The sequence below is a fragment of the Salvelinus alpinus genome, chromosome 11, assembly GCF_045679555.1.
Source record: "Salvelinus alpinus chromosome 11, SLU_Salpinus.1, whole genome shotgun sequence".
Taxonomy (NCBI): Eukaryota; Metazoa; Chordata; class Actinopteri; order Salmoniformes; family Salmonidae; genus Salvelinus; species Salvelinus alpinus.
In genome coordinates, this window is record NC_092096.1 from 13,961,007 (window position 1) to 13,976,006 (window position 15,000).

Sequence of the window (15,000 nt, forward strand, 5' to 3'; positions counted from 1 at the left end):
ACTTTAAACGTGTAGGATGATAAACCATTAAAAAATTCGGACTAATCTGAAAACAAAGCTTTCATAAAATCCTAAAATATTTAAAGTAGCTGGTCACCCTATTTGAAATAGTTACAACTTATAAGTTAGAGACTTCTGTGGAGTCTAAACTCATTAAAGTTGAACTTAACAAGAGCAAACACTCACTAACCTTTACTCAAAACTATACTGAGACAAATGCCAAATGTTTTAACCAAAGGCCAAGGCATCACATTACTCAGGTTGAGAATCTATTTATCTGGGTCCTGGAGGAGAGAACATAATGAAGGACGTGTTCTATAGACCAGCTGACTATTAACACAACTAGGATATCAGTCAGTGTGTGTGTGTGTGTGTGTGTGTGTGTGTGTGTGTGTGTGTGTGTGTGTGTGTGTGTGTGTGTGTGTGTGTGTGTGTGTGTGTGTGTGTGTGTGTGTGTGTGTGTGTGTGTGTGTGTGTGTGTGTGTGTGTGTGTGTGTGTGTGTGTGTGTGTGTGTGTGTGTGTGTGTGTGTGTGTGTGTGTGTGTGTGACTCAGCATCCTGCTAGGAGGAGACCAATGCCGCAGTAAAGCAGTGCATTTTGAGAGACGTGTCGCTTGTCAGGTAGAGAGAGTAGGATCTGGAATGGACATCCTCGTATGGGTTTATTCATCAATATTAGAAACACTACTACTGGTAGAAACACTACTACTGGTAGAAACACTACTAGTGGTAGAAACACTACTACTGTTAGAAAAACTACTACTGATAGAAACACTACTACTGGTAGAAACACTACTACTGTTAGAAACACTACTACTGATAGAAACACTACTACTGTTAGAAAAACTACTACTGATAGAAACACTACTACTGGTAGAAACACTACTACTGGTAGAAACACTACTACTGATAGAAACACTACTAGTGTTAGAAACACTACTACTGGTAGAAACACTACTACTGGTAGAAACACTACTACTGGTAGAAACACTACTACTGATAGAAACACTACTACTGTTAGAAACACTACTACTGTTAGAAACACTACTACTGGTAGAAACACTACTACTGGTAGAAACACTACTACTGATAGAAACACTACTACTGATAGAAACACTACTACTGATAGAAACACTACTACTGGTAGAAACACTACTACTGGTAGAAACACTACTACTGTTAGAAACACTACTACTGATAGAAACACTACTACTGGTAGAAACACTACTACTGTTAGAAACACTACTACTGTTAGCGGTCTGGTAGAAACACTACTACTGGTAGAAACACTACTACTGTTAGAAACACTACTACTGGTAGAAACACTACTACTGTTAGAAAAACTACTACTGATAGAAACACTACTACTGGTAGAAACACTACTACTGGTAGAAACACTACTACTGTTAGAAACACTACTACTGATAGAAACACTACTACTGTTAGAAAAACTACTACTGATAGAAACACTACTACTGGTAGAAACACTACTACTGGTAGAAACACTACTACTGATAGAAACACTACTACTGTTAGAAACACTACTACTGATAGAAACACTACTACTGGTAGAAACACTACTACTGGTAGAAACACTACTACTGGTAGAAACACTACTACTGGTAGAAACACTACTACTGTTAGAAACACTACTACTGTTAGAAACACTACTACTGGTAGAAACACTACTACTGTTAGAAACACTACTACTGTTAGAAACACTACTACTGTTAGAAACACTACTACTGGTAGAAACACTACTACTGATAGAAACACTACTACTGGTAGAAACACTACTACTGTTAGAAACACTACTACTGTTAGAAACACTACTACTGATAGAAACACTACTACTGTTAGAAACACTACTACTGTTAGAAACACTACTACTGATAGAAACACTACTACTGGTAGAAACACTACTACTGTTAGAAACACTACTACTGTTAGAAACACTACTACTGTTAGAAACACTACTACTGGTAGAAACACTACTACTGTTAGAAACACTACTACTGATAGAAACACTACTACTGGTAGAAACACTGGTGGTACTCATACAAGTTTGACAGTCTAGCTGGAACAGGTCATTTAACAGGTCATTTAGCAGGTCATTTAACAGGTCATTTATCAGGTCATTTAACAGGTCATTTAACCGGTCATTTAACAGGTCATTTAACAGGTCATTTAACCGGTCATTTAACAGGTCATTTAACAGGTCATTTAACAGGTCATTTAACAGGTCATTTATCAGGTCATTTAGAAGGTAATTTATCAGGTCATTTAACAGGTCATTTAGAAGGTAATTTATCAGGTCATTTAACAGGTCATTTAGAAGGTAATTTATCAGGTAATTTAACAGGTCATTTATCAGGTCATTTAACAGGTCATTTAGCAGGTCATTTAACAGGTCATTTAGAAGGTAATTTAACAGGTATTTTAACAGGTCATTTAACCGGTCGTTTAACAGGTCGTTTAATAGGTCACGTATCAGCAGGGAGTGCATGTTGGGACAGCTAAATCCCACCAACCATTGTGTCACTCGGATGTTGTTTGTTGTCATCTGGTGTGGTGGTTCTGTGTGGTGAATTGGTTGTCATGGTGATTGTGGGTCTGGATCTTACAGCAGAGAAACTCTACTCTTGGATGGGGTCTATGATAGAACTCCGGTTGTCAGCCGGTATAGGTAGTTACTCACGGTCGATCATGGTGACCACGTTCTCCTCCACGGCGGGGCTGCTGAGTCCAGCGGAGGCCACTCTGACAGCCACGTTGTATCTCCTGTAAGGCTGTAGGTTCTCCAGGCTGAGTAAGGTACTATCCCGGGCCAGACGCAGGGCGTACACCAGCTCCCAGCTGTCCTGCTGACGCACCTGGAGGGTAGTGGACATTACTGTAGTCCACTCCATGTTTTCAACATACTGACAACTGAAAAGTCCACTCCATGTATTCAACATACTGACAACTGAAAAGTCCACTCCATGTATTCAACATACTGACAACTTTCGGTTACTGGTCCAACACTCTAACCACTAGGCTACCTGCCGCCTATGGAGATTGCATGGCTGTGTGCTCGATTTTATACACCTGTCAGCAACAGGTGTTGCTGATATAGCCGAATCCACCGTTAAAGGGGTGTCCAAGGGAAAAAATCTGTTGTTCTGCCCTGAACAAGGCAGTTAACCCATCGTTCCCTGGGCGTGGATGTTAATTAAGGCAGCCCCACCGCACCTCTCTGATTCAGAGGGTTAAATGAGGAAGACACATTTCAGTTGAAGGCATTCAGTTGTATAACTGACTACTGTAGGTCTCCTATATCCCTGCAATGCCTTCAGTAAAGTTGGAGAAATGGTATCAGACACCCTGACCTCAACTTTTATAACAAGAAGAAGACAAGACATAAAGGGAGTGTTTGTGAGGGATGCTACATTACCTCCACGGTATAGGAGTTACATTACCTCCACGTTACATTACCTCCACGGTATAGGAGTTACATTACCTCCACGGTATAGGAGTTACATTACCTCCACGTTACATTACCTCCACGGTATATGAGTTACATTACCTCCACGTTATAGGAGTTACATTACCTCCATGGTATAGGAGTTACATTACCTCCACGGTATAGGAGTTACATTACCTCCACGGTATAGGAGTTACATTACCTCCACGTTACATTACCTCCACGGTATAGGAGTTACATTACCTCCACGTTACATTACCTCCACGGTATAGGAGTTACATTACCTCCACGGTATAGGAGTTACATTACCTCCACGGTATAGGAGTTACATTACCTCCACGTTACATTACCTCCACGGTATAGGAGTTACATTACCTCCACGGTATAGGAGTTACATTACCTCCACGGTATAGGAGTTACATTACCTCCACGGTATAGGAGTTACATTACCTCCACGTTACATTACCTCCACGGTATAGGAGTTACATTACCTCCACGGTATAGGAGTTACATTACCTCCACGGTATAGGAGTTACATTACCTCCACGGTATAGGAGTTACATTACCTCCACGGTATAGGCGTTACATTATCTCCACGGTATAGGAGTTACATTACCTCCACGGTATAGGAGTTACATTACCTCCACGGTATAGGAGTTACAGTACCTCCACGGTATAGGAGTTACATTATCTCCACGGTATAGAAGTTACATTACCTCCACGGTATAGGAGTTACATTACCTCCACGGTATAGGCGTTACATTATCTCCACGGTATAGGAGTTACATTACCTCCACGGTATAGGAGTTACATTACCTCCACGGTATAGGAGTTACATTACCTCCACGGTATAGGAGTTACATTACCTCCACGGTATAGGAGTTACATTATCTCCACGGTATAGGAGTTACATTACCTCCACGGTATAGGAGTTACATTACCTCCACGGTATAGGAGTTACATTACCTCCACGGTATAGGAGTTACATTACCTCCACGTTACATTACCTCCACGGTATAGGAGTTACATTACCTCCACGGTATAGGAGTTACATTACCTCCACGGTATAGGAGTTACATTACCTCCACGGTATAGGAGTTACATTACCTCCACGGTATAGGAGTTACATTACCTCCACGTTACATTACATCCATGGTATAGGAGTTACATTACCTCCACGGTATAGGAGTTACATTACCTCCACGGTATAGAAGTTACATTACCTCCACGGTATAGGAGTTACATTACCTCCACGTTACATTACCTCCACGGTATAGGAGGTACATTACCTCCACGGTATAGGAGTTACATTACCTCCACGGTATAGGAGTTACATTACCTCCACGGTATAGGAGTTACATTACCTCCTCGTTACATTACCTCCACGGTATAGGAGTTACATTACCTCCACGGTATAGGAGTTACAGTACCTCCACGGTATAGGAGTTACATTACCTCCACGGTATAGGAGTTACATTACCTTCACGTTACATTACCTCCACGGTATAGGAGTTACATTACCTCCACGGTATAGGAGTTACATTACCTCCACGTTACATTACCTCCACGGTATAGGAGTTACATTACCTCCACGGTATAGGAGTTACATTACCTCCACGGTATAGGAGTTACATTACCTCCACGGTATAGGAGTTACATTACCTCCACGGTATAGGAGTTACATTACCTCCACGTTACATTACCTCCACGGTATAGGAGTTACATTACCTCCACGGTATAGGAGTTACATTACCTCCACGGTATAGAAGTTACATTACCTCCAAGGTATAGGAGTTACATTACCTCCACGTTACATTACCTCCACGGTATAGGAGTTACATTACCTCCACGGTATATGAGTTACATTACCTCCACGGTATAGGAGTTACATTACCTCCACGGTATAGGAGTTACATTACCTCCACGTTACATTACCTCCACGGTATAGGAGTTACATTACCTCCACGGTATAGGAGTTACATTACCTCCACGGTATAGGAGTTACAGTACCTCCACGGTATAGGAGTTACATTACCTCCACGGTATAGGAGTTACATTACCTCCACGTTACATTACCTCCACGGTATAGGAGTTACATTACCTCCACGGTATAGGAGTTACATTACCTCCACGGTATAGGAGTTACATTACCTCCACGTTACATTACCTCCACGGTATAGGAGTTACATTACCTCCACGGTATAGGAGTTACATTACCTCCACGGTATAGGAGTTACATTACCTCCACGTTACATTACCTCCACGGTATAGGAGTTACATTACCTCCACGGTATAGGAGTTACATTACCTCCACGGTATAGGAGTTACATTACCTCCACGGTATAGGAGTTACATTACCTCCACGGTATAGGAGTTACATTACCTCCACGGTATAGGAGTTACATTACCTCCACGGTATAGGAGTTACATTACCTCCACGGTATAGAAGTTACATTACCTCCACAGTATAGGAGTCCCAGTGTGAGTCAGGGAAGGTCCAGGAACAGGAGATGGATGAGGAACTCTGGGGGAAACAATGCATGTTCTGCAGTCTGGATGGGTCTGGGAGGAAGAGAGGGAACATTTACGATTGATTCGTTGATCGATTGATCTCTGCCTCCTCTACCTTCCTACCTCCTGTCTCCTCTACCTTGCTGCCCCCTGTCTCCTCTACCTTCATACCCCCTGTCTCCTCTGCCTTCCTGCCCCCTGTCTCCTCTGCCTTCCTGCCCCCTGTCTCCTCTGCCTTCCTGCCCCCTGTCTCCTCTACCTTCCTGCCCCCTGTCTCCTCTACCTTCCTGCCCCCTGTCTCCTCTACCTTCCCACCTCCTGTCTCCTCTACCTTCCTGCCCCCTGTCTCCTCTACCTTCCTGCCCCCTGTCTCCTCTACCTTCCTGCCCCTGTCTCCTCTACCTTCCTGCCCCCTGTCTCCTCTACCTTCATACCCCCTGTCTCCTCTACCTTCCTGCCCCCTGTCTCCTCTACCTTCCTACCTTCTGTCTCCTCTACCTTCCTGCCCCCTGTCTCCTCTACCTTCCTGCCCCCTGTCTCCTCTACCTTCCTACCTCCTCTCTCCTCTACCTTCCTGCCCCCTGTCTCCTCTGCCTTCCTGCCCCCTGTCTCCTCTGCCTTCCTGCCCCCTGTCTCCTCTACCTTCCTGCCCCCTGTCTCCTCTGCCTTCCTTCCTCCTGTCTCCTCTACCTTCCTGCCTCCTGTCTCCTCTACCTTCCTGCCCCCTGTCTCCTCTGCCTTCCTGCCCCCTGTCTCCTCTACCTTCCTGCCTCCTGTCTCTTCTACCTTCCTGCCTCCTGTCTCCTCTGCCTTCCTGCCCCCTGTCTCCTCTACCTTCCTGCCTCCTGTCTCCTCTACCTTTATACCCTCTGTCTCCTCTACCTTCCTGCCCCCTGTCTCCTCTACCTTCCTGCCCCCTGTCTCCTCTACCTTCATACCCCCTGTCTCCTCTACCTTCATACCCCCTGTCTCCTCTACCTTCATACCCCCTGTCTCCTCTACCTTCATACCCCCTGTCTCCTCTACCTTCCTGCCCCCTGTCTCCTCTACCTTCCTGCCCCCTGTCTCCTCTACCTTTATACCCTCTGTCTCCTCTACCTTCCTGCCCCCTGTCTCCTCTACCTTCATACCCCCTGTCTCCTCTACCTTCCTGCCCCCTGTCTCCTCTACCTTCCTGCCCCCTGTCTCCTCTGCCTTCCTGCCCCCTGTCTCCTCTACCTTCCTGCCCCCTGTCTCCTCTACCTTCCTGCCCCCTGTCTCCTCTACCTTCATACCCCCTGTCTCCTCTACCTTCATACCCCCTGTCTCCTCTACCTTCATACCCCCTGTCTCCTCTACCTTCATACCCCCTGTCTCCTCTACCTTCCTGCCCCCTGTCTCCTCTACCTTCCTGCCCCCTGTCTCCTCTACCTTTATACCCTCTGTCTCCTCTACCTTCCTGCCCCCTGTCTCCTCTACCTTCATACCCCCTGTCTCCTCTACCTTCCTGCCCCCTGTCTCCTCTACCTTCCTGCCCCCTGTCTCCTCTGCCTTCCTGCCCCCTGTCTCCTCTACCTTCCTGCCCCCTGTCTCCTCTACCTTCCTGCCCCCTGTCTCCTCTACCTTCCTGCCCCCTGTCTCCTCTACCTTCCTGCCCCTGTCTCCTCTACCTTCCTGCCCCCTGTCTCCTCTACCTTTATACCCTCTGTCTCCTCTACCTTTATACCCCCTGTCTCCTCTGCCTTCCTGCCCCCTGTCTCCTCTACCTTCCTGCCCCCTGTCTCCTCTGCCTTCCTGCCCCCTGTCTCCTCTACCTTCCTGCCCCCTGTCTCCTCTACCTTCCTGCCCCCTGTCTCCTCTACCTTCCTGCCCCCTGTCTCCTCTACCTTCCTGCCCCCTGTCTCCTCTACCTTCATACCCCCTGTCTCCTCTACCTTCCTGCCCCCTGTCTCCTCTACCTTCCTGCCCCCTGTCTCCTCTACCTTCCTGCCCCTGTCTCCTCTACCTTCCTGCCCCCTGTCTCCTCTACCTTCCTGCCCCTGTCTCCTCTACCTTCCTGCCCCCTGTCTCCTCTACCTTTATACCCTCTGTCTCCTCTACCTTTATACCCCCTGTCTCCTCTGCCTTCCTGCCCCCTGTCTCCTCTACCTTCCTGCCCGCTGTCTCCTCTGCCTTCCTGCCCCCTGTCTCCTCTACCTTCCTGCCCCCTGTCTCCTCTACCTTCCTGCCCCCTGTCTCCTCTGCCTTCCTGCCCCCTGTCTCCTCTACCTTCCTGCCCCCTGTCTACCTTCCTGCCCCTGTCTCCTCTACCTCCTGCCCCTGTCTCCTCTACCTTCCTGCCCCCTGTCTCCTCTACCTTCCTGCCCCCTGTCTCCTCTACCTTCCTGCCCCCTGTCTCCTCTACCTTCCTGCCCCCTGTCTCCTCTACCTTCCTGCCCCCTGTCTCCTCTACCTCCTGCCCCTGTCTCCTCTACCTTCCTGCCCCCTGTCTCCTCTCCTCCTGCCTGTCTCCTCTACCTTCCTGCCCCCTGTCTCCTCTACCTTCCTGCCCCCTGTCTCCTCTACCTTCCTGCCCCCTGTCTCCTCTACCTTCCTGCCCCCTGTCTCCTCTACCTTCCTGCCCCCTGTCTCCTCTGCCTTCCTGCCCCCTGTCTCCTCTACCTTCACTGCCCCCTGTCTCCTCTACCTTCCTGCCCCCTGTCTCCTCTGCCTTCCTGCCCCCTGTCTCCTCTACCTTCCTGCCCCCTGTCTCCTCTACCTTCCTGCCCCCTGTCTCCTCTACCTTCCTGCCCCTGTCTCCTCTACCTTCCTGCCCCCTGTCTCCTCTACCTTTATACCCTCTGTCTCCTCTACCTTTATACCCCCTGTCTCCTCTGCCTTCCTGCCCCCTGTCTCCTCTACCTTCCTGCCCCCTGTCTCCTCTGCCTTCCTGCCCCCTGTCTCCTCTACCTTCCTGCCCCCTGTCTCCTCTACCTTCCTGCCCCCTGTCTCCTCTACCTCTGTCTCTCTGCCTCCCTGCCCTCTGTCTCCTCTACCTTCATACCCCCTGTCTCCTCTACCTTCCTGCCCCTGTCTCCTCTACCTTCCTGCCCCCTGTCTCCTCTACCTTCCTGCCCCTGTCTCCTCTACCTTCCTGCCCCCTGTCTCCTCTACCTTCCTGCCCCTGTCTCCTCTACCTTCCTGCCCCCTGTCTCCTCTACCTTTATACCCTCTGTCTCCTCTACCTTTATACCCCCTGTCTCCTCTGCCTTCCTGCCCCCTGTCTCCTCTACCTTCCTGCCCCCTGTCTCCTCTGCCTTCCTGCCCCCTGTCTCCTCTACCTTCCTGCCCCCTGTCTCCTCTACCTTCCTGCCCCCTGTCTCCTCTGCCTTCCTGCCCCCTGTCTCCTCTACCTTCCTGCCCCCTGTCTCCTCTACCTTCCTGCCCCCTGTCTCCTCTACCTTCCTGCCCCCTGTCTCCTCTACCTTCCTGCCCCCTGTCTCCTCTACCTTCCTGCCCCCTGTCTCCTCTACCTTCCTGCCCCCTGTCTCCTCTACCTTCCTGCCCCCTGTCTCCTCTACCTTCCTGCCCCCTGTCTCCTCTGCCTTCCTGCCCCCTGTCTCCTCTACCTTCCTGCCCCCTGTCTCCTCTACCTTTATACCCTCTGTCTCCTCTACCTTCCTACCTCCTGTCTCCTCTACCTTCCTACCCCCTGTCTCCTCTACCTTCCTGCCCCCTGTCTCCTCTACCTTCCTGCCCCCTGTCTCCTCTACCTTCCTACCCCCTGTCTCCTCTACCTTCCTGCCCCCTGTCTCCTCTACCTTCCTGCCCCCTGTCTCCTCTACCTTCCTACCTCCTGTCTCCTCTACCTTCCTGCCCCCTGTCTCCTCTACCTTCCTGCCCCCTGTCTCCTCTACCTTCCTGCCCCCTGTCTCCCCCACCTTCCTACCCCCTGTCTCCTCTACCTTCCTACCTCCCCTACCTCCTGTCTACCCCACCTTCCTACCTCCTGTCTCCTCTACCTTCCTAGCTCCCCTACCTCCTGTCTCCCCCACCTTCCTACCTCCTGTCTCCTCTACCTTCCTACCTCCTGTCTCCTCTATCTTCCTACCTCTCCTACCTCCTGTCTCCCCCACCTTCCTACCTCCTGTCTCCTCTACCTTCCTACCTCCCCTACCTCCTGTCTCCCCCACCTTCCTACCTCCTGTCTCCCCCACCTTCCTACCTCCTGTCTCCCCCACCTTCCTACCTCCTGTCTCCTCTACCTTCCTAACTATGCACTAGCAGTCTAGGTTGAAGACAACAAAGTTAAACAAGAGGATTCTAGCATCCCATAACTATTTGCATAAAATGAGAAAGAATTCTAAACTAAGGGACCAGCAATGTTAGTGAGCAAAGGCACTGGGCCCATGAATGTAAAAGCTTCCTGATGGAATAATGATTTGTCCTAATAAGGGCATCTTCAGCCTAGCTAGCAGTGAGAGAGAGAGGATACATGAAATGCTCTTTTTACTGTTTACTGGAGGCTTCAATCAGACTTCAGTCATTGGCTATGAGTGAGGATACAATAGAAGCCACGCAGGGCATTGTGCATGTTGCTGACTCACCACCGGCCATAAGAGGCTGTACAGTACGTCACATCAGACTGAGGACCAAGTCGTCAGGGAACAGCTGAATAGAAAACCTCTCTTCATAATAACGTGAAAGCAAATAAGCACAGAGGCCAAGAATAATATTTTGAGAGGTGTGTGTTTTGTTCCCGTGCCCTTGGACTGTCTGCCTTTTCAAAGGAAAACAACGGTCTACGTTAGCCCACACTACACACACACACACACACACACACACACACACACACACACACACACACACACACACACACACACACACACACACACACACACACACACACACACACACACACACACGACTCAATAACAGGGTTCAATGTAAGTGTGTGGTCTGCGTGACACACGGTTCCAAAGAGGTACACACACTGACCTTAGTTTCTGTATCTACCTTAGAGGGACCTCAACTAGTCTGAAGCTTGATATTGAGAATAGCACGATAAAGGAATTATAAATATTCACTCAAAATATTTGTTGTAAATCCACTTACTCTCTGTGGACTCTTATCTAAACACGTTTTGAGTTCCCTGTTTTTAAAGACTCAGCACCATGCCATGTGATCTTGGACCAGGTCTGTGCTGTAGAAGTTAGTAGATTGGGCTGTAGTGGGGGGCTGCAAGGGGGCTTGTCTGGTCTAGTCGTTGACCTTTTGGCTGTGGCATAATCAATCTTTCATCTGCCGTTCGGTTATGAGGTTATTATGGGGAATGGAGGCAGTGTTCACGACACACACGCACCAACCTTATAACTGTATTACCGTATTACCGTATAACTGTATTACCGTATAACTGTATTACCGTATAACCGTATAACTGTATTACCGTATAACTGTATTACCGTATAACCGTATAACTGTATTACCGTATAACTGTATTACCGTATAACTGTATTACCGTATAACTGTATTACTGTATATCCATATAACCGTATAACAGTCGGTTGTGAGGTTATTATGGGGAATGGAGGCAGTAGTCAGGACACCAACCTTATGACTGTATTACCGTATAACAGTCGGTTGTGAGGTTATTATGGGGAATGGAGGCAGTAGTCAGGACACCAACCTTATGACTGTATTACCGTATAACAGTCGGTTGTGAGGTTATTATGGGGAATGGAGGCAGTAGTCAGGACACCAACCTTATGACTGTATTACCGTATAACAGTCGGTTGTGAGGTTATTATGGGGAATGGAGGCAGTAGTCAGGACACCAACCTTATGACTGTATAACCGTATAACAGTCGGTTGTGAGGTTATTATGGGGAATGGAGGCAGTAGTCAGGACACCAACCTTATAACTGTATTACCGTATAACAGTCGGTTGTGAGGTTATTATGGGGAATGGAGGCAGTAGTCAGGACACCAACCTTATAACTGTATTACCGTATAACAGTCGGTTGTGAGGTTATTATGGGGAATGGAGGCAGTAGTCAGGACACCAACCTTATGACTGTATTACCGTATAACAGTCGGTTGTGAGGTTATTATGGGGAATGGAGGCAGTAGTCAGGACACCAACCTTATAACTGTATTACCGTATAACAGTCGGTTGTGAGGTTATTATGGGGAATGGAGGCAGTAGTCAGGACACCAACCTTATGACTGTATAACCGTATAACAGTCGGTTGTGAGGTTATTATGGGGAATGGAGGCAGTAGTCAGGACACCAACCTTATAACTGTATTACCGTATAACAGTCGGTTGTGAGGTTATTATGGGGAATGGAGGCAGTAGTCAGGACACCAACCTTATGACTGTATAACCGTATAACAGTCGGTTGTGAGGTTATTATGGGGAATGGAGGCAGTAGTCAGGACACCAACCTTATGACTGTATTACCGTATAACTGTATTACTGTATATCCATATAACCGTATAACAGTCGGTTGTGAGGTTATTATGGGGAATGGAGGCAGTAGTCAAGGGGAAAGGTATAACTACGTCTGGGTTTAAACACTGTTCACGACACACACCCTCACCATTACGCCTGGTACAATTACCTTATAACTGTATTACCGTATTACGTCTAACCCTGGTAATATGACTGGTAAATAGAATGAATAGAACAGGCTTGGAACCTCTAACCCTGGTAATATGACTGGTAAATAGAACAGGCTTGGAACCTCTAACCCTGGTAATATGACTGGTAAATAGAATGAATAGAACAGGCTTGGAACCTCTAACCCTGGTAATATGACTGGTAAATAGAACAGGCTTGGAACCTCTAACCCTGGTAATATGACTGGTAAATAGAATGAATAGAACAGGCTTGGAACCTCTAACCCTGGTAATATGAATGAATAGAACATGTTTGGAACCTCTAACCCTGGTAATATGACTGGTAAATAGAATGAATAGAACAGGCTTGGAACCTCTAACCCTGGTAATATGACTGGTAAATAGAACAGGCTTGGAACCTGTAACCCTGGTAATATGACTGGTAAATAGAACAGGCTTGGAACCTCTAATCCCTGGTAATATGACTGGTAAATAGAACAGGCTTGGAACCTCTAACCCTGGTAATATGACTGGTAAATAGAACAGGCTTGGAACCTCTAACCCTGGTAATATGACTGGTAAATAGAACAGGCTTGGAACCTCTAACCCTGTAATATGACTGGTAAATAGAACAGGCTTGGAACCTGTAACCCTGGTAATATGACTGGTAAATAGAACAGGCTTGGAACCTCTAACCCTGGTAATATGACTGGTAAATAGAACAGGCTTGGAACCTCTAACCCTGGTAATATGACTGGTAAATAGAACAGGCTTGGAATCTCTAACCCTGGTAATATGACTGGTAAATAGAACAGGCTTGGAACCTCTAACCCTGGTAATATGACTGGTAAATAGAACAGGCTTGGAACCTCTAACCCTGGCAATATGACTGGTAAATAGAACAGGCTTGGAACCTCTAATCCCTGGTAATATGACTGGTAAATAGAACAGGCTTGGAACCTCTAACCCTGGTAATATGACTGGTAAATAGAACAGGCTTGGAACCTCTAACCCTGGTAATATGACTGGTAAATAGAACAGGCTTGGAACCTCTAACCCTGGTAATATGACTGGTAAATAGAATGAATAGAACAGGATTGGAACTTCTAACCCTGGTAATATGACTGGTAAATAGAATGAATAGAACAGGCTTGGACCCTCTACCCTGGTAATATGACTGGTAAATAGAACAGGCTTGGAACCTCTAAACCTGGTAATATGACTGGTAAATAGAACAGGCTTGGAACCTCTAAACCTGGTAATATGACTGGTAAATAGAACAGGCTTGGAACCTCTAAACCTGGTAATATGACTGGTAAATAGAACAGGCTTGGAACCTCTAACCCTGGTAATATGACTGGTAAATAGAACAGGCTTGGAACCTGTAACCCTGGTAATATGACTGGTAAATAGAACAGGCTTGGAACCTCTAACCCTAGTAATATGACTGGTAAATAGAATGAATAGAACAGGCTTGGAACCTCTAACCCTGGTAATATGACTGGTAAATAGAACAGGCTTGGGACCTGTAACCCTGGTAATATGACTGGTAAATAGAACAGGCTTGGGACCTGTAACCCTGGTAATATGACTGGTAAACTCACAATGGCTGCCTGGTATTGTGATGCAATAAATTGTAGAATGTTCATTCAAATGATGCTAACTCATGTGCTTATGCAATAGAATGTATTTTTGTAATGTCAGTTGAGTTGAATCAACAAATCACATCACATATTATACTTCCTGCTTCGCTCCTATGGGTATACTTGCAATAGCTGCCAGTCCACCTATTATGCTATCATTGACTTGAATGGGGACGCCACTTCTGTCTGTTTTATTTCCATGGCAACACATGCAGTCAGGGGAGGAGGAGAACATGTTTTCCTAAAAGCTGTCATCAAGGAAAAGGGGGGCTACTTGGAAGAATCTAAAATCTCAAATATATTTGTATTTGTTTAACACTATTTTGGTTACTACATGATTCCATATGTGTTATTTCATTGTTCTGATGTCTTCACTATTATTGTACAATGTAGAAAATAGTACAAATAAAATAATGAGCAGGTGTGTCCAAACTTTTGACTGGTACTGTATATATTTATTTTTGCTATTCAAACAGTTTTTAGTGACTGCAGTCATTTGGCTGGTCAGTTACCATCATCCAAAATGCCATGACTGTCACAGCCATTACTACTGTCTCCTACACATGAAGAATGACAAATTATAACAAATTCTCACCACCCTCTTTTTTTTTCTTCAGCCAAGTGTGTACAGTTTAAAGAAAAATGGCAATGTCCAAGACTTACTATACCCACATAAAGATGGTTATGATAAATCTAAACTTAACCTCTACAGGATTGGTGTCTCCCCCTCGGGACGGTTGAGCTAACGTACTGTAGGCTAATGCGATTAGCATGAGGTTGTAAGTAACAAGAAAATGTCCCAGGA

General features: G+C 46.7%; 1 protein-coding gene across 1 annotated transcript in view; it reads right to left on the reverse strand.

Annotated features, from left to right (window-relative positions):
• Positions 1-2,444: 2,444 nt before the first annotated feature.
• The window catches only part of LOC139533605 (receptor-type tyrosine-protein phosphatase beta-like), a 79,684-nt gene continuing 67,128 nt past the window's right edge, over positions 2,445-15,000 (reverse strand). The window contains exons 16-17 of the mRNA XM_071331760.1: positions 5,922-6,025; positions 2,445-2,873 (exon numbers count right to left, since the gene is read on the reverse strand). Of these exons, the coding sequence (XP_071187861.1) occupies positions 2,691-2,873; positions 5,922-6,025 (287 nt within the window). The 3' untranslated portion in view covers positions 2,445-2,690. The remainder of the gene's footprint in view (positions 2,874-5,921; positions 6,026-15,000) is intronic.